The sequence below is a fragment of the Panthera leo genome, chromosome A2, assembly GCF_018350215.1.
Source record: "Panthera leo isolate Ple1 chromosome A2, P.leo_Ple1_pat1.1, whole genome shotgun sequence".
NCBI classification, from domain to species: Eukaryota; Metazoa; Chordata; class Mammalia; order Carnivora; family Felidae; genus Panthera; species Panthera leo.
This window is the reverse complement of record NC_056680.1, coordinates 69785171-69809560: the sequence shown is the minus strand read 5'-3', so window position 1 is coordinate 69809560 and position 24390 is coordinate 69785171. Positions and strand designations below refer to the sequence as shown.

At 40.3% G+C, this 24390-nt stretch overlaps 1 protein-coding gene across 1 annotated transcript in view; it reads left to right on the top strand.

Moving 5' to 3' along the window:
• Positions 1-24390, top strand: part of HECW1 (HECT, C2 and WW domain containing E3 ubiquitin protein ligase 1) — a 401044-nt gene that overhangs the window by 310858 nt on the left and 65796 nt on the right. The window contains exons 16-19 of the mRNA XM_042914353.1: positions 1952-2091; positions 3849-3970; positions 7447-7632; positions 18398-18532. Coding sequence (XP_042770287.1) covers positions 1952-2091; positions 3849-3970; positions 7447-7632; positions 18398-18532 — 583 coding nt within the window. The remainder of the gene's footprint in view (positions 1-1951; positions 2092-3848; positions 3971-7446; positions 7633-18397; positions 18533-24390) is intronic.

Sequence of the window (24390 nt, the reverse complement as noted above, 5' to 3'; positions counted from 1 at the left end):
ATTCAGGCTGTGCCTTGAGGAAAAGGGAAGCTGAATCCTGGTCATGTGCCTCAGCAGGCTGAGACATTAGGCAAAACAGAGGTTATATGGGGAGGAAAAGGAGGCTACCCGGCATGGAGGAAGGAGAGCAGGGGAACAACACAGCTGGACATCTGCCTACAAAATACAGCGTGAATTACACAGAGCAGGCTCTCAGGGGCAGGGAGGTTTAGGAAATTTCTCTGAGGATTTGGGGGGCAGAGGTAGGAGATCTTAGTATCCCTGCAGTGTGTGGGTCCCCCCCCCCCCCCCAGCAGCATGCCTGCAGAGCCACCATGACCCACCATCCTTGCCCGGGTCCAAGCCTTTAGCACCTCCAGCCTAGACTGCTGCTGTGGCTGGTTCCCAGCTGCTTTCCCTAATTCACACTCTCCTCCTCCAATGGATTCCCCACCCAGATGGCATCATCATCCTCAGTGCATAGCTCAGCCTCTCTCTCTTTTTCAGCAGCTAGCCAGCCCCTACATCAGTGGTTCTCAGAATTGGTCCCTGGACCAACAGCATCAGCATCACCTGGGAATGAGTTAGAAATGCAAACTCTTGCCTCCTCCCTTCCCAGACCTTCTGGATCCGAGAAATTCTGGGAGGGGGGGCCAGCAATCTGTGCTTTAACAAAGCTGCAGGTGATTCAGACACAGGTCAAGTTGGCAACTCTGTGCCTAGAGAATCACATTCAAACTGTGGCCAGGGCATCCTGTCAGCACTCCCCACCTCCCCCCCCCCCCCCCCCGATGCCTTAGTACCGCCCGGGAACCACACACCCTGATGCCACCCCTACGCATCTGAGAGTCCCCCAGGTGAACCCTTCTGTGCATGGTAGTCCACATTCTTTCCCTACAAGCTTCCCAAAAGGTTCACACTGACTTCAAAATATATACAGCTTGGGTGGGGTGCCTGGGTAGCTTTGTCAGTTAAGTGTCCAACTCTTGATTTAGGCTCAGGTCGTGATCTCCCACTTCATGGGATCAAGTCCTGCATCAGGGTCTGCACTGTCAGCCCAGAGCCTGCTTGGGATTTTCTCTTTCTCTCTCTCTCAAAATAAATATATAAACATTAAAATATATATGTGTGTGTGTGTGTGTGTATATGTATATATATATATATATATATATATATATATATATATATACATGCAGCTAGGTGTTTCCGCATCTATGTCTTACACATCAGGACAGTTAATTCACGTTGCTAGAGTCATGGCTTATATTCTGTCCCCACCCTTGTCCTGTCTTGACTATGTATGTTCAGAGGGTGATATCCTATTCTCATCCTGACTTTGATCTAAAAGTCCAGGATACAGCCTGGGCATATTGGAAGAGTTAGTAAATATTTAGCAAGTACCTGGCCAACTGCCAACTGACTGATTCCCCAACTGGGGAAGAAAAATAAAATGAGCCTTCAAATCAGCAGAAAACATTCATTTGTCAGCCAGCATGTGTCTAACATTTAATATTTCCACAATTCCTGCCCGTGGTATCAGTTACCTGTCGGAGAAAAGTAAGTGAGCAGGACTGTTATTCTGGCTTGTAGACTTGTCACAATAACGTAAAGGTAATGTGATATCTTAGTTACAACGTTTAAATTACTTCCCATACCATTATTTTGGACTTAGCCTGGTTTTGTTTAATGCAGGGCAGAGGCTGTTTTTGTGACTAGTTATTATTTGTGTTGATGTGTAAAATGTCACTATACTTGAAACTCATCACAGTTTACAAAACAAAAAGAAGTGTAGCCATCCAGAGATAGTTGTCTTGTTAATTGTTTTGGTATCTTATGGGAATTTTAAGCATTTCTTTCCTGACATCCAAGACAATTCTTCACAGATTTCTCCAGTTATCTGATTCAGAACATCAGCCCCCAACAAGCCAATAAGCAAAAGTTAATTCCTGTCTTTCCATTTTCTGATGCAAAGGTATCAAAATATTCAGCGAACCATTGCAACAGAGAGACCAGAAGAAGATTCTGGAGGCCAAAGTTGTGAGCAGGTCCCAACAGGAGGCAGTGGAGGTGGTGGGAGCGACTCAGAGGCTGACTCTTCTCAATCAAGCTTAGGTATGGGAGGAGGGGGGCCGAGACTCCTGGGATGGCATTCAGCGGCAGTGTGACAGAGAGTGTGAGCCCCTGCCCTGCCTTGTGGGATGGTGCCTCGCAGTGGGCCTTGGGAATGGAATTGGGGAGGTCAGGGTGGAGGGGAAAGAGGCTTGGTGCCAGCAGGGAGAAACAGACAGGAGTTTCCTACCAGGAACATCAAGGAGAAGTGAATTCACAGTAAGAGAACTCATACTTGTGCATCAAGGCAATTTGTTCAGTGGCCTAATCATTTCGTGTTAAGTAAATTTATCTGTTGGTGTCCTAAGGATTTTCCACTTATAGATAAAACATGCAATGAAATTTCACAGTCTACTTCAAAGAAGCCCCATGACAACACTAGGAATAATTATTTGTTTGCATTTAGAATAAAATACAATTCCCCCTGAGGGAGCAACCTGGAGTAAAGAGGTTTTCCGGAGAGTTTACCTGATGCACTCCACCCCGGAGTCTGTTTACCTAATACTGTAGGCGAGGCATCTGCCAGGGGTCTGCTTTTCATGTCTCTGAATCTGCCTGAGTGGAGCTCAGACAAGAATATTCGAAAGGCATAGGAGACTGCCTTCAGCTTTTTATACCTGTGATGATGTAAGCTTATCACCGTGACATCCTAATAATCCCCTCTCTCTTAAATTGGGTTAAATGACAGCACACTGGAAGCAGTGAGCAAGCAGGAATGTGCCTCCCGTTCTGCCAGCTCGCAGCTGCCTACAGTGATGCAGATTAGTGGACATTTTCATGTGTGTACACAGTCCCACCAACAATTGTAACTGCATCCATTCTATTCATTTTACCACATATGGTAGCTAAACTTACTGGCTTAGGTTTTTCTGTTATTAATTTCTTCGACCTCTGGGAGAGATGTGGTAAAGTGGTTGAGTAATTAAAAACATTAGGAAAACAATAAACAGAAAATTTCTTTCTGAGTTTGGTATTAGATCCCTTGGCATTTGCTGTGTAACAAACTATCCCAAAGTGTAGTACCTTAAACTCCCAGTCCTGCATCTTTCCCACAGGTGAGCCATTGGCACTGAGCTCCGCAGGGCTCACGCACGCATCCTGGGTCAGCTATCAAACTAGCCACTGGCTGGCCGGCCTGAGAGGACCTCAGTTGGGCCGGCTTGTCCCTATTCCCCGTAGTGTCTCATCTTGCACCAGGGTAGGCCAAGCTTGTCCTCACGGAGGTGCAGGGTTCTCAGAGAGAGTGGGGACACACAGACTTCTTGAAACCCTGGCTCAGAACTTCTGCCAAATCCTGTTTCTTAATGCAAGGTACAAGGTTGGCTCAATTCACCAAGGGGAGAGGCACAAGGCTACCCCAGCTCCCCAAGGGGAGAAGCTGCAGTCTTGTACAGGTGGGTGTGGATGCAGGGAGGGCAAGAATTGTGCTCCTTCCTGCAAACAGCCAAGCTATGGTTAGCAACTCATAAAGAGAATAAGAAGTAAAGTCATTGTAATAAAAGGGACAAGATGTTCAAGGACCTGAGCCTAACTGAAGTTATGCAGAAGGTCTCTTAGGAAGCAATGACTCTTAACTGGCACACACAAAGTGATACGACACCTGCTCCTATCACTGTGACACCTGATCAGATCACCATTCAAAACAACAGTCTGTTCCAGCTGTCTGGGTGAAGGCTTGTGTGCTGCTGTTGTAGAGAGAAGCACTGTATTTGAAATGCCTTTTCTGATGCATCCTTTGCTTTGCTTCACTTTTTTTCCAGATCTGAGGAGAGAAGGGTCACTTTCTCCAGTGAACTCACAAAAAATCACCTTGTTGCTGCAGTCCCCAGCAGTGAAGTTCATTACCAATCCCGAGTTTTTCACTGTACTACACGCCAATTATGTAAGTGCTCCAGAACGCATAAAGAGCCCACCTGGCTCCCATCAAACCCAAAACACTCTTTTGCAAAGTTGTTTGATAGATTAAAGAGGGTAGCATTTTAACCCTGGCAAGATTGAAAAAACAAAAAAAAAAACACCTCAGCCCACTGTTTTTGTTCTCTGTGAGTCTCCCAAAAAGGAGAAAAGCTGGATTGGCCATGCTGTTGCTTCTTCAATTTTGTTAGGCTCAAATGTATTAATGTCAGTGAAAGTGGTTCAGAAGTAAATGCATGTTTCTCTTACTGTTAAAATTTTAAAGGAACAAGATTCTGAAGTTGACAGATTCCCTTCAGCCTGGATTATATTATAAAATCACTTTCATTAAAGAAATTTTGAAATAGATTTCTCCTAGATAAATATCTAGTTTTCCTTTTAATAAAACTAGTTGTTTAAGTATCATGCTTAAGTTATATTTGATGTGAGTTTTACATACAGTTTTTCTTTTTCTTTTTTCTTTTTTTTTTTTTTTTTTTTGTATTTTCAGGAAAGCAATGACATGCTATCACTATATTCATTAATCCTTTCATTTGACAAACATTTTCTGTGGACAGATACAGACCTAGGTGCTGGCATTACAGAGACAGTGTGACACCTGAACGGTACAAGCTGCCCAATTTCTGCAGCAACAGACATGTACAAAGACCAGCGTGATGAGTCAGGACAGGGCCTGACCTCAGGGAGGAGTGAAATGCTCTGAGAACACAGGAGATATAACACAGGGGAGCCATCCCTGATGAGGCAACTGCTGAATTGAGTCATAAAGGTTGAAAGTTGGTGGGGAGAAGCTCCAGAGAGAGGGAGAGAGGACACAGCTGTGACCCAACCCAGCCGGGGGTTGGGTCTGTGAGGGTGGGATGTGGTGACCCACAAAGCTGGGAAGAGGGGCTGGAGAATGAGTAGCAAAATGCAGGGTAAATCATGAAAAGGAGCCTGGTTCTACTTTGAAAGGAACCAACAACAGTCCTAGGCATTTGTGTCACATGGTCCAACATTTGATTCAACATCTTCTCGAGCAGAAGTGCAGGAAAGATGAAGGAGCTGTGAGGCTAGAGGCTGATCCAGGCTCATAACTGAGAGATGATGGAGGCCCGCCCTAAGGAAGGGGCCAGGAGAATGGAAAGGGGGACAATTGTGATGGAGGAGTGGTGGGAGTGAGGACTGGAGAAAGTCTGAGTCCTTTCCACTTTGGGCACCTGAGTTAGGGGGTGTTTCCATTAGCAGGTGCAATTGTTTGATTAGGTGACAGAGGCTATGGCTGGGGAGGAGACCAGTTTTTAGCAGGTTATATTTGAGAAGCTACTGGGACATCCATTGTTAGACCCAGAGCATCTGCCCACTAGTACAGGGATGAGTCACAAAGGGGGCACAGATGCTGGATATTGGTGCCCTGGAGCACTGGGCCAGCAAGCAGTGTTTGCTTTCACCACATGCACACCAGCCCTGTGCACCATTTGGTGTCGTTCTAAAGTTCTTTCTTGTCCAGCAAGGAAGCAGGATACAGGATTAAAATGCGAGATGGCTCAGTACTCCTGTATCCCTTGGATAAATTCCTAGCAGTGCTATTGCTGGGTCATAGGGTAGGTCTATTTTTAATTTTCTGAGGAACCTCCACACTGCTTTCCAGAGCGGCTGCACCAATTTGCATTCCCACCAACAGTGCAAGAGGGTTCCCGTTTCTCCACATCCTCTCCAGCATAGGGGCACCTGTACCCCAATGTTTATAGCGGCACTCTCAACAATAGCCAAATTATGGAAAGAGCCTAAATGTCCATCAACTGATGAATGGATAAAGAAATTGTGGTTTATATACACAATGGAATACTACGTGGCAATGAGAAAAAATGAAATATGGCCTTTTGTAGCAACATGGATGGAACTGGAGAGTGTGATGCTAAGTGAAATAAGCCATACAGAGAAAGACAGATACCATATGGTTTCACTCTTATGTGGATCCTGAGAAACATAACAGAAACCCATGGGGGAGGGGAAGGAAAAAAAAAAAAAAAAAAAAGAGGTTAGAGTGGGAGAGAGCCAAAGCATTAGAGACTGTTAAAAACTGAGAACAAACTGAGGGTTGATGGGGGGTGGGAGGGAGGGCAGGGTGGGTGATGGGTATTGAGGAGGGCACCTTTTGGGATGAGCACTGGGTGTTGTATGGAAACCAATTTGACAGTAAATTTCATATATTAAAAAAATAAAAAATAAAAAATAAAAAAAAAATAAAAAAAAAAATGCGAGATGGCTAATGTCCAGGAGGAGACAAGAGCCCTGATTAAGGGTCCTTGCTCTGTTTTTATTAGGATCAGAAGTCTTACAAACATGGTGATGGACGTGCACAAAGAGACAGTAAATCTGTGAACATTAACTCATGGGTGTGAGGGAAAGGGGGCTTCGAAGATATCCAGTGTTAGAGGTTTGGGTCAGTATAAAACAAAATCCTGGTGCTGGGCAGATGGTTGTTAACGGAAGACATGAGGTGCCGTGTCTGTTTATTTTAGCTCCCTAGGGGATAAGAAAGCTAAAGCATGCTACCTCAGGGTCAACAAGGTGCCTTTATTTTGCTAATTAGCTCTGCTTTGAGCAACTTCATCCAGCAGAGGTCTATAGCCCTATTTACCTGTTTACCTAATCTGGTCCTTCCTTCCTGTGAAAGCAGCTTTCTGCCATAGTACTAAATTGGGGGGTATAACCACCCTCAATGCCTAATCTTATTTACCTCATATACCTTTGCATTGGGGCCTTTGCCCCACCCTCTCTATACTGGGGCCTTTGCCCGGCCCTCTCTACACCTATTTACCTAATCTTGTTTACCCAAACTTGGGTGTGAGCATCCTATGGCTTTGTAATTCTTTATGCCTTGTTAACCCATCAGTGCAGGGTCAGGGAATTCCTAAACTTATTTCCCACAATTTGGCACAATTGCAAACTCCTGAAACTTTCTTCCTGTCTTCTCATCTCCAACTCGTCCACACGCAAAGGTCCAGCCTTAAATCCCCAGGGACCTTAAGTTAATCCTCCTTGTTACAGACCTATAAGAGGAGGGAGGGCAGACCTGTGCAGACTAGGAAGGAAGGGTGGAGGAGAGAGCAGCAATGGTCCCAACGGTGGAAGGAGACTCAAGAGAGCCCAGTCCGGTGCTGACTGACAGAGGAGGGACGAGGGGCAGGAGAGCCTTTGAGACGCACCCGGAGGTCGACAGTGTCCAAGGTTGCAGAGGAACTTTGGGTAGAGATTGCCAACAGGCCCATGTGTGTTTACGGTGCACATTTAATTTGGGGGCAAGATCTCCACCTCTGAGGTTTCCCCCTCAAGGCTCACAATAAATCACTGTGTTAGCTATCAGGTTACACTTCGTGGCACTCAAAGTGTACTTGGTCTGTGTTTTTCTTACCCACCCCCTCCCACACCCCACCCAAATCGTCCCTGACCCCCTCTCAGGGTGCCTACCGAGTCTTCACCAGTAGCACCTGCTTAAAGCACATGATTCTGAAAGTCCGGCGGGACGCTCGCAATTTCGAACGTTACCAGCACAACCGTGACTTGGTGAATTTCATCAACATGTTTGCAGACACGCGGCTGGAATTGCCCCGGGGCTGGGAGATCAAAACGGACCAGCAGGGAAAGGTGAGTGTGCCTGTCATTAAACAGGCTCTTTATGTGAAAGAGAAAACCCATGAGAAAGTGAGCAGGGAAATTGTGAGGACAGGAAAGTCTGTGTCTCAGAGATGTGCCATCAGCTACCAGGAAGAAGAGAGAGGTAACTATTCACAGCAGGGTTTCCATCCTGTATGGGAAGTTTAGCGGCATCCCTGGCCTCTGCCCAGTGATGCCAATAGCATCCCCACCAACTTGGGATATTGCTATATGTCCCCTGGAGGGTATAATCATCATGCCCAGTTGAGAACTATTGTTTCCATGATTTTAAATTTAGGTTTGGAACCTGAAACCAGAGTCTGTTCAATGACCTTTCTGTTGTTATGCCTCCTTAGACAGCTAACTCTCAGGGAATGAAATTATTAGTTAAATGGGAGTGACATTATTAGATTACTTGTTGTGATTTTCCTAATAAGCCTTCAGTTCTCATTAAAACAGCCTGACAAACAGGTAGGGTGTATTAGGCCCATGTGATGTTATTGGCTTGCATTGTGCCTTCGTGTGACCTTAACCAAATTGATCTTTCCCAGTGATGTTTTGGAAGCGTAGTTGAGTTTGCTAAAACAAACATGTTTTTTTCTTAATCACTATCAATGACATCAAAGGTATTCATAGGACAGGCTTAACTGTTTATTAAAGAATAGTCTCTGTGTATTCCTTTATGATCTGCGGAAGGGAGAATCCCTCCCTTTTTTTGGGGTCAAAGGAATCAGAAATTTTGTCAGAAGACATGTCTCAGGGGGAAACTACATTACACAGCTCCTATGCCCTGTGATGGTCAATGTGCAAAGCTGCAGTTCCCCAAAGTAGGTTTATAGGGCATTGTTGTCCCCTGGGATCCACAAATTCCTCCCCACAAACCCTTAGCATGTCTCAGAATCTGGCTCTCTGGAGTGTGTGGAGAAAGGATTTCCACCAATGCAAGTGTGTTAGTTCCATAAGACTGTCTGATCGGCTCCTGTGTGGTTGGATGAGTTGGAAGACAGTTGGGATAGGGGGCAGGGGTGGCTTTGTGTAGTAGAAAGGCCACCATAGCCAGAATCTGCTCCTCGGGACCTCCTCTTTTACCATATGTGTCTTCCACTTGGAGAATGACAGTGGTTTATGCTGGGAGGACTTGGAAATGTGTGTTAGGGTGGGAAATAAAGCCTGAGCCGGAACAGAAAGTAAAGGAGCATCTCATCAGAGCTGGGGTGCGCATGCCTCATCTCAGTGGTCTGTGGTGGCCCCAGATACATTTATTGGTTAACCAAGCTGCGAAGAGTACACCACTATGAATCAATGAACAGAAGGGGTCACTATGGTGTATTATGCAAATAGCCCATGCTCATGCAAACACCTTGCTTAGACTCAGATCACCATGAGGCCATGACTGCAGCTCTCACACTAGGGTTCAAACAGCAGGAGGCCCAGTGGGATGCCAGGGAAAACCCCCTCCCAGTGCCATCAGTCCTGGTCCTCCGTGGTCCACGTGGCCTCCTGGTCATCACAGTAGCAAAGAAGCACAGCAGCTGAGACATGCACCAAGAATTTTAGTCATCTTGAAGTGCATATTTCTGGAAAAACATTTCCCCCCTAATTTTGTTTAGTGAGATGGTATCATATACAAAAAAAGAAAGAAAAAGTCTGCATCTAAAATGAAAGGGCTTGGGGAGCCTGGGTGGCTCAGTCAGTTAAGTGTCTGACTTCGGCTCAGGTCATGATCTCGCGGTCCGTGAGTTCGAGCCCTGCATCGGGCTCTGTGCTGACAGCTCAGAGCCTGGAGCCTGCTTCAAATTCTGTGTCTCCCTCTCTCTGCTCTCTCTCTCTGCTCTCCCTCCCCCACTCTCTCCCTCTCTCTCTCTCTCTTTCTCTCTCTCTCTCTCTCTCAAAAATAAATAAACTCTAAAAAAAATTTTTTTTAAAGAAATGTGTCATCACAACCCACAGAGTAAAGAGCAACAATGGAGGATAGAGGGGAAAATAGGAGGAGGGGGATGTGTAAAAGGCTGCCCCATCCCATTCTAAACACGTTGACTGGGGGCAAGTCCCTTTATAGCTGAGCCCCACGTTATCATAAAGTAGCAGTAATAATGCCTGCCTTCATGATTTTATAGCCAGATGTAAAGAGCAAATAAGTGGATGTGGGAATCTATGATAATACAGCAGATTAGTAATATCTGCTGTTCTTCCTCTTGATGCTGTGGGAAATATCCACACACAAAAATCCAACATCAAGACTGGCAACTGGGAAGAATGCGAGAATACCTCATTGCTAAAGCCCATCAATGATGGGAATAAGTTGAGAAAAATATTTTTGGACTATATCCTACAGGCTCAGCCCTCTGACTTGGAAAGAATGTGCTGCATAGGAGCCTGGGATTTAGGAAACCCACTCACCGAGAAATGGTGTGGTGATAGCTCTCTATGCAAAAGCCATCTTCATAGATGGCCAGAGCAGGTTCCAGAATGCCACATCACCTTCTCATCCCATCTGCTTCTTGCTTTATTAACACATGCAGAGACGACAGCCTTCGTTTTTAGTGTATACCGTAGTAGGAATAGAAGGACCAGGACTAGCTGTTTGGGGTCTTTGATCATCCCCACAAAGGGTGACAGGGACAGACCTCTGAGAGTTGCACCACTTCAAGAGGACTGGAATAAAGGACCAAATGGCATCTGACTCATCTCTTGTCTTGGAAAGGACACAGCCTCCTACCAACTTCGGTAGAGATTGTGTGTGGGCTTCAAGTGGGTCTAGGCCTGAGCCGATGAGGGGGCTCATCCACCAGAGACGGGGTGGGGCTGCAGGTTTGAGGGCAGGTTTGCGGGCCCTATCTGGGGCCCGGATGAGGCAGAGGCAACCTCTACAAAGGAATGGACACACAACAGCAAAGTTAAAAGGAGCCTATGAAGACTAAACTACGACATGAAGGAAACAGAATCTTTATCTGAGAAAAAATATATCTCATAGTATAATATTCTTCAGAAAACAGAAACATTTCAAAGGTATCTGATTATCATCCACAAAATGTTTAGGAGAACTTGACTTCTATTGAGTGAGAAGCAGCAGCCACAAACAGGAAAAAAAAGCTGAGAAGAAGCAGATATAAGAAAAAAGAACTACCATGTGATCTGGCATCCCACTTCTGAGTATATATCCAAAAGAATTGAAATCAAAGTCTCAAAGAGCTATCTGAACTCTCATGTTCCTTGAAGCGTCATTCACAATAGCAAAAATACAGAAACAAACTAAATGTCCATTGACAGATGAATGGGTAAAGAAAATGTGGTATATAAGAAAGGAGGTGGGTGGGGGGATGGGTGAAATAGGTGATGGGAATTAAGGAGTGCATTTGTTGTGATGAGCACCAGATGATGTAAGAAAGCGTTGAATTGTATACCTGAAACTAATATTACACTGAATGTTAACTAAGTGGATTAAAAAACTTTAAAAAAAAAGATGTGTTTGTAAACTTATGTGTAGAAGCATATGGGAATAGAGCTGCTTTTAATTCAGTGAAACTACACAGTACATAATGCATCTTTCAGGTAACATCTTTTATTAAGACCTAAGTGTTAAACAGGTGTTGGCAAGGATGTGGATGAGGGGGTACCCTCTTGCACTGGAAATGCATTTCCTCTTGGTGGAAATGCATACTGATGCAAACACTCTGGAAAACAGTATGGAGATTCTTCAGAGAGTTAAAAATAGAACTACCCTACAATCCAGCAATTGCACTACTAGGTATTTAAACCCAAAGGGATACACGCACCCCAATGTTTATAGCAGCATGATCTATAATCATCAGATTATGGAAAGAGCCCAAATGTCCATAGACTGATGAATGGATAAAGAAGATATGGTGTATATATACAATAAAATATTACCCAGCTATAAAAAAGAATGAAATCTTGCCATTTGCAATGACATGGATGGAGCTAGAGAATATTATGCTAAGTGAAATAAGTCAGTCAGAGAAAGACAAATACCATATGATTTCACTCATGTGGAATTTAAGAAACAAAACAAAGGAGCAAATGGAAAAAAGAGAGAGGCAAACCAAGAACTAGACTCTTAACTATAAGGAACAAACTGATAATTAGTGGAAGGGAAGTGGGTGGGGGACTTGGGTTAAACAGGTGATGAGGATTATTGAGTGCACTTGTGATGAGCACTGGGCACTATAGGAAAATGTTGAATCACTATATTGTACACTTGAAATTAATATTACACTAAATCAACTGGAATTCAGAAACTTATAAAAAATATATGGTATATACATATAGTGGAATATTATTCAACCTTAAAAATGAAGGAAATTCTGACACATGCTACAAGGTGGTTGAACCTAGAAGACATTATGCTCAGTGAAATGAGCCAGTCACAGAGGGACAAATGCTGTACAATTCCCCTTATATGAAGTATCTGAAATAGCCTCAGGGTAACAGAGCCCAATGGTGGTTGCCAGCAACTTGTGCAGGAAGAAATGGGAGTTCAGGTTCAATAGGTGCAGTTTACCAGTTATTCAAGATAAGTAAGTTCTAGAGACCTAGAGACCTGCTGCACAACATTGTGTTAACAGTACTGTTCCATCCTGTGCACTTAATACTGTACAATTAAAATTTTGTTAAGAGAGTAAGTCTTATGTTACATGTTCTTACTACAATTTAAAAAAGAAAGAAAGAAAGAAAGAAAGAAAGAAAGAAAGAAAGAAAGAAAGAGAAACGGAAGGAAGGAAGGAAGGAAGGAAGGAAGGAAGGAAGGAAGGAAGGAAGGAAGTAAAAGGGGCCCCTGGGTGACTCAGTTGGTTGAGCATCTGACTCTTGGTTTCAGCTCAGGTCATGATCTCACAGTCCATAGGTTCGAGCCCTGCATCAGGCTCCACACTGACAGCTTGGAGCCTGCTTGGAATTCTCTGTCTCCCTCCCTCTCTCTGCACCTCTTCTGCTCACTCTTTCTCTCTCTCAAAATAAATAAATAAACATTAAAAAGGAAAAAGCAGACAAAATAAACGTTTTAAGATTGCAAGGAAAAGCAAAGTGTAATAGCATAGGGATAAAACAGAGCATAACTGATGCTGTGTAAAATCAAATCACTGATATAGGACATGGAAACTAGCCTCAAAGTGAGGGAGGGAACCAGATTGCAAACAAAGAGGGATAAGGTTAAAAAAAAAAAGTAAAAACCAAAAAGAACAAATCTCACCTTTTCAGCAAGGCCTACCCTAACCACCTAATTTAATACAAAAAGCATCCCAAGATCTCTAACCCATGTGTTCCACCATATAATTTATGTATTTGTTAGATTTACTGTTTTCTCTGTTTCTCCTCGCAGAATTCTAAGCTCTTTGAGAAAAGGCATCTTTGTTTGCTCATTGATGAAACCTCAAGGACCTAGAATATTCCCAGCATATAATTGGCAGTCAATAAACATCTCTGTTTGATGAATGATCTATAGATGTTTCTAAAGAAGAAACCAGAATAATAGGTACAGCAGCAAAAATTAAATACTAAATATAAATATTAATTAAATTAAATTATTAATTAAATATTGAAAATAAAACTCTGTTCTAAAATAAATTGTTCAAGTAGGCAAATTAATTGGGCTCACTGAGTTATAGTAAAATCAATTAACATAAATTCTATATCTACACATACTCTGGAATGTGTAGATGGAGATTTAAAAAAATCTTACCAATGTATAGCCATGATAATATGAAAGTCACCTAAAAAAGGATAAAAATAAGACAAGCTTAAAATTTTCCATTTATACAACTCAACTATAGAAATCCACAGGGCAAAGAGTACAAGTTATTGGTGAGAAAATATTATAGCCCCACAATTCCATATCCAGAAATGGTGTCATTCAATTGTGAAGACACTAGAAAAATTTCAGAGCTCACATCCTCTTTTCCCTGTCCGAAGTAAACACCAAAAGCCATTTTCCAGATGGCTCACAAATGAAGCAGAACAAGAAATCAATAATGGGGAAAACATAGTATAAATGGACTATGGTGGTAAATATTTATCAATCAAATACAGGAATATTAATACAAATAATTGATTTTAAAATGCTTTAAAATGTTTTGGAAAAGACTCAATAAAATATGGGAAAATATGTATAAGGAAAATGGAATAAATGTATAAAGACAATCTGAATCATATCTCTAGCCTGGAATAAAATTGACAAGGAAGCAGAAAGGGGACCAGAGAACGGGGCAAAGAAGGTTGTGCTAAGTCCCCAGTTGAGTGTAAGAGAAGTCAAATTGGATAATTTGAAAAACAAGGGCTAAATATAGTTATTTGATCAACTTAAAAGGCAACTATTTGTACCATTGAAAACAAGATTGCTGTTTCAAATTCCTACAAAAATAAAATCAAACAAAATACAATTTACATAATAAAACACCAAAAAATCCACCAGGAAGCAAAGAAATCAGAAATAATAAAAATAAAATAACATAAGCACAGCCAAGCATAATAGTCATAGTGGTAGATGGAAATAGGATAAACCTGCATACCAAAAGGAAAACACTTTCAGATTTAGTAACAAACAGATCCAGCTTATTAAAAGACATACCCAAGAAATGATCCAGAGAGTTTAAAAAATAGAAGAATAAATATTAATAGAATTGGAAAACATTAACAGGAAAATCAGTGGCGGTATATTAATATCATACAAAGGAGAGTTCAAATCCAGAACCATTAAATGGAGTCAAAGTAAGATTTTATATTAATCAATGGCACAACTAAAATAAAGTTACAATAATCATATATCTTATGAGTGAAATAACATCTACCATATGAAGAAAACTAGAAGAGAAATACAAAAGGAAATGAAATAAATACACAATAGGAAAATGTGTTTTATATCCATCAGTTTGACAAACAGACGAAATAAGTCAGGATTTGAATAATTTTGTATTAATGGAACATATATACTTTTGTTAAAAATAGAGCTAACATAGAGCTTAATTACATACAATTTTATTTGTCAATTGTACCTCAATAAAGGTGGAAAAAATAGAGATTACATGAATGGATAAACAAAATGTGCTATGTGCAAACAGTGGAAGATTATGCATCCTTAAAAAGGAATGAAATTCTGACACATGTCGCAACATGGATGGACCTTGAAAACATGCTAAGTGAAGCAAGTCAGAAACAAAAGGACAAGTATTATATTTCACATGAGGTATCTAAAAGTAGCCAAATTCATAGAGACAGAAACTAGAATAGAAGTTCTCAGGGGCTGGGGGAGGGAGGCAATGAGGGGTTAGTGTTTAATGAGTACAGAGTTTCAGTCTTGGAAGATGAAAAAGTTCAGGAGATGAATAGTGGTGATCGTTGCACGACACTCAGAATGTACTTAATGCCACTAAATTGGACACTTAAAAATTATTAAAAGGGCAAAATTTGTGTTTTGGACATTTTACCACAATCTTTTTAATAAGGAATAAATAGTTTACAACTTCTTTACAAGATCCTATGGAACATTTTTTTAGGGGATAATATTTTGTAACACAAAGGAAACAAAAAAGCATAAAATACTCATGTTGCATTCCATGGCCATAAGTAATAGAGCTAAATTTTAAACAACAAATTTAAAGTCAGTCAGAAGAAGACAAATACCATAGGGTTTCACTGTATGTGGAATTTAAGAAATGAAACAGATGAACATGGTGGGGGGTGGGGGCAGAGAGAGAGGCAAACCATAATACAGACTCTTAAATGTAGAGAACAAACTGAGGGTTGATAGAAGGATGTGGGTGGGGGATGGGCTAGACGGTTGATGGGGATTAAGGAGGGTACTTGTTAGGATGAGCACTGGGTGTAATATGTGAGTGTTGAATCACTAAATCCTACATCTGAAACCAATATTACACGGTATATTAACTACCTGGAATTTAAATAAAAACTTGAAACAGCAACAAAAATAAACAATAACTTTAAACACAATCATCAAAAACCAACTATTTGCCACTTGGAGATTCAAAACAGTATTCTTCATGACTATTGGGTTTTAAATAAAATCAAGACTTATAAACCATTGAGAAATTATTGAAAATGCATATCACCAGTACTTAATAAAACGTGATATAGAAAGACTGTGCTCAAAGGATTTGCACATTGGTTTTTATTATCAAACAAGAAAAATTTTAAAATACAAGCTTTCAAATTAATAGAGAAGGTTAAAAAGCAACAGTAATTGAAGCAAAAATTTATTTCCAAAATTTATGTGACAATAAAAACCCAGAAGTTCATGAACTGGAAAACAGTATAAGAAATAAAGGTAAGAGTTGTTTTAGAAGAGAAATAAATCAATCTAAGGAAAATAATAAATAAAAACAAGGAATGAGTTATAAGAGATGCAGGGAAATTTTAAAGAGAAAATGCATACCTACTTATATAAATGTTTGAAATCAAAGTTAGAAAATCTAGAAGATGACGTGCCTGGGTGGCTCAGTCGGTTAAGTGTCTGACTTCACCTGAGGTCATGATCTCACAGTTCATGAGTTTGAGCCTTGTGTCAGGCTCTGTGCTAACAGCTCAGAGCCTGGAGCCTGCTTCGGATCCTGTGTCTCATTCTTTCTCTGCCCCTCCCTGCTGGTGCTCTGTCTCTCAAAAATGAATAAATGTTAAAAGAATTTTTTTTTAAAAAGAAAATCTAGAAGAAATGGATAATTTAAAAATAAATATATGTGATTTAAAAATTGACTTAAGAAATACAAGAAATCAAGTGGACTTATGGAATAAATTGGAAAATGCAACAATGAATTACTTGCCCAGTGCCACGTTTCTTTATGATCTATTCCATAGTGAAGGGAAAAATAGAAATAGAAACAGCATAGTTCATTTTTTGGAGCAGTCATATCTTTGCTAATGAAACCAGACAAAAAGCAAAAATCATTGGCACAAATTTCAGTAAATTTGCACCGTAGAATTTTACTCAGCAGTAAAGAACAAACTATTGGTACAACAACTTGGATGAAGCTCAAGGGAATTGTACTGTGTGGGGGGATAAAAAATCCCAAAAGGTTACATAGTGTGTGATTTCATTATAGAATATTCTGGATGTGACAAAATTACAGAAATGGAGAACAGATCAGTGATTGGCTGGGAATTGAGGGGTGGAGGAATAAGGGAGGGAGATGGGTGTGACAGAGGGGCAACATGAGGGATCCTCATTGGAGAGAACCATTCAATAACTGTGGTGGTGGATACGTGAACTTACACAGGTGATAAAACTGTGTAAAACTAAATACACACACACACACACACACACACACACACACACACACGAATACGAGTAAAAGTAGGGAAATCTGATTTAAAAAAACAAAACAGAACTGTAGGCAAAACTCACCTGAGTTCTAGAAAGTTCATATTAAAAAATAAAGTTGAGGGGTGCCTGGGTGGCTTAGTTGGTTGAGCATCCGACTTCGGCTCAGGTCATGATCTCATGGTTCGTGAGTTTGAGCCCTGCATCAGGCTCTGTGCAGACAAGCTCAGAGCCTGGAGTCTGCTTCAGATTCTGTGTCTCCCTCTCTCTCTGCCTCTCCCCTACTCGTGTTCTGTCTCTGTCTCTCTCAAAAATAAAATAAAACATTAAAAAAAAAGTAAAATAAAATAAAATAAAAATAAATGAAAGTAAAGTTGAATTAGATAGTATATTGAAAGAGTGACCCACCACAATTAAGTAGGTTTTCTCCCAAAGATGTAAGGCTCATTTACTACTAGTAAATCTATTATCTCTAGTACATTAACCAATAGTTTATAGGAGAAATTTTAGTTGATTATTTTAAGAAATGCTATACAAGTACATGATAAAAATTAAGTACACATTTATATTTTAAAAATAAAACATAGTTTTAGTAAATTAGGGATGTAAATATGTTTTCATGACATTATAAAGAAAGTATTAATTTTCTCTTTTATGAGAAGTAATTTTAGATTTAAAGAATAATTTTTGTCATATATTGGAACATGTAATCAGACATACTGCAAAGATTTATGAACAAGAGTGTTTACTGAAGCATTATTTTAAAGCAGTAAAAAAGTAAAATGTCCAATGACAGAAGGTGCTGAAATTATTATGCATCCATCTGAATACCATATGCTTACTAAAATTCTGTGTTAAAAGAATGTCTAATAACTTAGGGAAATGCTCAAAAAATAATAGGTGAAAAAATTCTTCCAACAAAATTGTAAGTACCAATGTGGGGAAAAGATGTAAATAATTGTATATTTGCATAAGAAAAGAAAAAATAGAAAAAAATTTATCAAAATATTTTGGTGATTACCCTTAGATTGTGACATTTGGGATGATTTTGGCTTTCTCCTTACTTTTTTATCCTTTTAAAGTTTCTTCTCAGGGAGACTGCTAATTCTTTAACCAAAAAAAAAAAGAGCATTTATTTAAAAAATAAATAGAATGCTTCACAAATTATTAATTACTAGTTATTTTACTGTCTCAAAGTCTCCATTTCTCTTCTTTTCCATCGTGAATAAAATGCTGTGATCATGACTCTGTAACTGTGTACTGTAAAGTGCTTATCAATGGCTGGTATTGTTTCATTCAACTACTGAGCAAACAGATGCACAGTGCCCCAGTCTTCAGTCTAGTTTTGAGCAGATAAAAAGGAGGGACAGAAATAAACATGAAGACTGAGCCCCGTCGCGTTCCCTTACATTACTGACTTCATTTTGGCTCATTCTCACGCAGTGTTCTTTTTTATTGGTCTGTCTGCAGTCTTTTTTCGTGGACCACAATAGTCGAGCCACCACTTTCATTGACCCCCGAATCCCTCTTCAGAACGGTCGCCTTCCCAATCACCTGACACATCGACAGCACCTCCAGAGGCTCCGGAGTTACAGCGCTGGAGAGGTAACACCCCCAGGTCCCCTGCCACCTTCACAGTTCCTTAGGCCCCTCGTTTAGTGGGGCCAGCACTGTTTTAATGGTTGGGATCTAGGATTGCCTGTTCCTCAAGGGCCTCTGCCATATCCACACTGCTCTGTAGAAGAATGATAAGTCAGGGACACCCACTGAACTCCCTAGACCCATCTTGATATCGCCTTCCTTCTGCCTTCCCTTTTGTCCTAACAGTTGTCACTATGAAAAATCTGTCTAGCTTAAAGGAAATTGAAAATGCAGGGTCAGGAAGGAGATCCCTACATTATGGTTGGAGCTGTGCTTCCTCAGGCCTTCCAGTCACATGTGAATTCTTAAAAGATCATACAGTGTGTGACCGACATTAAACTTCTGGCTTTTCATAGATCCTGGAGAAGACATCAATACTATATATATGAACTAAAGATTGGGGGAAATCAACAAGGCACATGAGTACTCTGTTCCCATCCTACCCTGTGCTCTCTCCTACCTGCCTGTGGTCACCTTCCATTGAATCATGAAAAGCTGAAAAGATGAAAAACATCATCTTAAAACATGATGTTCTTTGCCTTCCTGAATTGCTATCTCTGTATTCCATACCCTTTCCTGGCCTCCTTTCTCAAGCCAAAACTCAAAACATAGCTCTTTTCTACTTCTAGTCAGTTCCTGGCAATATTACGAGCAAATCCCTTCTTATGTCCTGACTGACATTTCCCAAGTATCGGTACCATGTTTTCATAAAAATCACCAGGATCTCAGGAGATGTGGGTGCTAAGAACCACTTCTCATAAAACAGCTTGTAGAGTTGGATTACAATGAAGTAAAAAATGAATAAATAGTGTAGGAAAAAAAAGTGTATATATATGTATTGTATATACAATATATATGTGTGTGTGTGTGTGTGTATCCCCCTCTCCCACCCTGTCCCCCAAGAGTTATTCCTGGGAGAACTAGAGTGAACATCTCAGGAGAAATGGGTAAAATAACAATCTACCTGGCAGACTCCAGACAGCAAACATAAGTCTCAGGGGAAGGGCCTGTTGCTGGTGTATCGGCACCACTTTACTACTTTTTAAGGAAATCATCTGAATGCTCTGACAGGCATAACTGTTTCCAACCAAGGGCATTCACGATTTAAGGCCAGTGTGATAAAATGAATTTTTCTTTCATGGCTCATCTTAGGTATTGTTTTAGGAAACTGCTGAAAACGTGTTAATTCTTCCTTTCTGCATAGATGTAAAATGTGTATGTGACTATGCAGAGAAGGCATATTATGCATCCCCAAGGGTTATGTGGGTGTCAGGATGCTCAGGTAGCACACACTCAGCAGCAGGCACATTCACAGATTACGGAAAACAGTGCCCTGACTTCCCATCTCAACATGCATTGTATCCTTCTCTGGTGGCATTTTTACAATACTTTAGAAAGTACAACATTTATGAGATAATAGTGGATAGATTCAAAACTCTGCATCAATTTGAAATATGCTGTTTATTTAAAATTTATTTAAAATTTAAATTTATTTAAAATTTTGAAATATGCTGTTTATTTAAAATTCTTTAATTTTATTAAGGCAGTTTCAGTGTTAATATCGAGTAATCACATTTGATAAAAGAATCTGAGTACTACAGATTCGGTATCAATAAAACAAAAATGTAGATTACTCAAATGTAAGATGAACCCCCTAAAGATATAGATCTCTCACATTTATAAGAAATTAACTTGAAAATACAAGTACTAAAACATTTCTGTTGAAACGAGATTAAGATCACGAGTACCACTTGCATTACCAGTTCTAAAACATTCATTTAATACAATTGAATAGCCCAAGCCCAGTTACATTGAATATCAACATTAATGACAAAGGACCACCTGCATCAGTCCAGAAAGACTGTAATACGTAACAATGAAAGGGCATCAATGTGTACCAGCGATCTGTATTCTTCCTAATTCATCCACTCGCCAACTGATTCAATTCATCAGGTTTTCAAACCCCTCCCGTCCCCCTGTGCATCCACTCTCTGCTGGTACCTTTGCACTGACACAGGGAGAAACCAAGAAAAGCAACAGAGAGAAAAAGCTGGGAGGCAGAGACTATCTGATCTAGAAGCAGCATACCAGAGAAAACAAAGACCCAGCCTCTATGAAAACAAATATCTGATTCCTCCTGCTGAGAGAGCCCGCAGCCTGGGAATGAGAAGATAGGAGGATCTTGATATAAAAACAGAGGGAGGGGGTAGTGAGAAAGGTTAATTGTGTTTGCCGTGATGTGATTTTGCTCAACAAACATTGATTAAGTTCATGGCCTGCTCTGAGCACTGTGGAATGCAAGGAAGTATGAGATATGATCCCTCCCTAGGAGAATTTTATATTCTATGTTTGAAGCCAGGCCAAAAAAACACAGAGTTAAGTAACAAGAACAATTAGAATATGATTGAGTGCCAAGAGAGATGTTAGGACAAATGCAATAGGAGTTCAAAAGAGGCCAAGGAAAGGCATCTTTAAAATAAGGTACTTGGGGCACCTGGGCGGCTCAGTTAAGCGTCCGACTTCAGCTCAGGTCATGATCTCGCAGTCTGTGAGTTCCGACTCTGTGCTGACAGCTCAGAACCTGGAGCCTGTTTCTGATTCTGTGTCTCCCTCTCTCTCTGACCCTCCCCCATTCATGCTCTGTCTCTGTCTCAAAAATAAATAAACGTTAAAAAAAATTTTTTTTACATAAAATAAAATAAGGTACTTGACCCAACCCTAGAAAATTGGTAGAATCTAGCAAGGAACAAAGAGGAATGGCAATCCCTCAGAGACACAGCATAAGCAGAGATGCAGCGGTAGGATTGAGAAGTGTCAGTAGAGACACAACAAACAGTTTGGTATGACCAGAATACCATTTCCACTTGGTTTTTGTCTTGGTTTTTGTTAAGTTTTGAATGCCACATGGTTGGCACTTTCTTAAAAGCCCACTGAATGAAATTGAGAGGAATAATATGATGGTTTTTGTATAAAAATGGGCTTTAGAGATCAAGTCACCCATTGTCCCTCAAGAAGAGAAGGTTATTGGCATTTTGAGGACAATTTTGTGAAGTGTAGAATTGTCTTATGTCATTGCTGGACCTTTTCTTCCTGGTCACATCCATTAAATGTCAGGAGTGCCCTCACCTCACCAGTCACTATGACAACCAAAACAAAAAAACAAAACAAAATACCCCTAAGCATTTCTAAATATTCCCATGTGGCAATGCCACTTTAGTTAGGAATTGTATTTTAAAGTCAGGTAAACTTAAATACCAAAAACTCAGGTGACACAGGGTGTTCAAGACCACAACTCAGATCTCCTAAGTCCCAGTCCAGTGTATACTAGTATTTTAGAAAGGAGATAATGATGGCCAAGAGGAGGAAGGATTGTGGCAAAGAGTGATCTGCGAGAGAAAGACCTGTCAGGGGCCTCTGCCACAGACCAGGTATAAGGTGGGGAGGCCTTGGAAGCAGCAAAGAGACAGAAGATAATGGACACCGTGTGGGAAGAAGCCTCAGGTGGTCAAGAGGTGCAAAGGAAGGGGTACCTGGGACTTCAGTTAGCAGACAGAGTCTCAGCTCTGGCTTCTCCACAGAGGAACTGTGTATCATTGCTCCTTCCTTTCCTTTCTGGGGCCTCAGTTTCCTCATCTGCAAGTGGAGACAAGGGAATTGGATGGCCAGCTAGCTCTGTGACTCTCAGAGTCTGTGGGGCTTGACTCACATTATCAACACATTGGTAAGATGAACAGGAAAGCCAGTTGGGGACAATGGTAGATTTGCTGTTAGATAAATTGATAATGAGTATGAAAACAGCAGGATATCCAATTTGAAAGGACAGTTAAGCAGACATAAATATGGAATAATTAGACTCACAAATAATCAATGAATTGTTTTTATAATCCATCGTTTTTCTGTGTCACATAACAGGGGCAATGGGGGATTTACTATAGATGTTTCTTATACTACAACCTTAGGAATCAGTTATTTTCTGTTCACCTTCATGGGCCATTCTCTCGAGTGTTGCTCAGCAGTTGATATTTTTATCAATTGAATTTAAGGATAGAATTGAAATCAGTTTCTATATTCAGGATCCTAATTGATAAAAATTTTTCTCAAAACCCCTAAGATAGGTTATTAAAAGAGACACAGTTAAGTGTCTTTTGGATTAGCCTTTACTTCAAGTGAACATTTTTCAGGAAGTTTGCTGAAAGCCATTATCAGGAATATAATACTTTATGCATAAAAAGATCATTATTTGACACTTTAGCCTGCATTTTAGTACAGGGTCACGTCTGTCTGCAATACACAAAAAAAAGTACTAACAAAACAAGTCTGTATCTTCCCATAATGTCCCAAGGGAAATGGACACAGACAAATGGAAAGAGCATATAGGGCTATAAATATTGGTTTCCATCTCTCTATCAGTAAGGAAGTCACTGGAGGTCACATTTGCCTTATTTATACTGCAATTAGCAATATAAATTAACATTAATAAGGAAGGATAACAGAGCACCTAAGTTTTATTTCTTTTACCAGTTTAGAAAATCGTTAGTCATAGAAAAGTTCTGGAAGGGTACACACATGGGTGCGTTGCCTCATGAAAGGATAAGAATCTGGCAGGGAAGAGAAACTGACTTTTCACTTTAAAAGCAGAAGTCACTCTTGGTCGTTCTTTGCAGTGAGATTTTTTGATGACAAAAGTTATTTCACTGCCTCGGATGACACAGGGAAGTGTGGGGAGGTAACTTCTGCACTGCTTCTAAATTTTGGGAATTTTTCTCTTGATTCCATGCAACCAATATTTGATTACAGTTTGGTTGGAAGTTTATAAAATTCAGGCACCTATGAAAATAAACTTTTGAATTATCAACAGTAAGCAATGAGTGTAGAAAACACAGACACAGGTGGGAAAGAAGTTAAAAGGCGAGTATAATTCCCGATCTGGAGACACTTTCTGGTAACCATGGAAATAAAAAATTGAATCATGTTGTCTATGGTTCTGCATCCTATTTTACTAATACAGTACCTTGTAGACTGTCCCCATGCAATTAAAATTCTTCTATATTTATTCATATAGATCTACCACAATTTAAATCAAGCCTTTCTTTGTACATTATTTATCGCCCACTTTTCGCTTTTATAAATATGTTGAATAGCTCAAGATCTCTCTCTCTCTTTTGTTTCCTTAAGCTAATTCTGAAAACTTTGTTAATGATCTGTTTTTAGAACACAAAAGGATTCTAGAGATGAATTAAAATTCATCACTTGGGCCTTTCCTCTGAACTCACTATTTTTTTCATCATCAGATCTCCAGTGTTTTCAAAGAGAGTATTCACTGATTATTAACCCAAATTCAGTCTAAAACCTGCAATTTTCAATCACATCTTTAAAAAAAAAAACACACCAGTTTACATTTCTAAATTGCAACACAGAAGAGAAATTTGTTTACCAGTCACTGTAAACTATTTTCTGAGCATATCTACTTTTTTTTCTGGAGAGCTAAATGTTTGAAGTTTTCACATTTGCAATTATGATTAAAGCTATTTCAACATCAAAAGGAAAAGAAATCTTAAAAGTAGTCCCTACTGGAAACTGGGTTTTAGCCAGTCATAGAGTAGTCATAGCATGTCTGGTGAGAGGCAGGCCACTGGGGGAGTCCCTTCTTTGTCTGTCTCTCACATACATCCCTGAGAAATTCGGGAACACAGAAGGTGTCAAATGCCAGGGAATTCAGTGAGTCGTATAATTTTGGTTTTAAATGGAAAATTCAAACTTCTAGTCATTTTCAGTAGTTCGGAAAGCAAATGTTAGCATCATGTTTGCGGTGAGATCCAAAT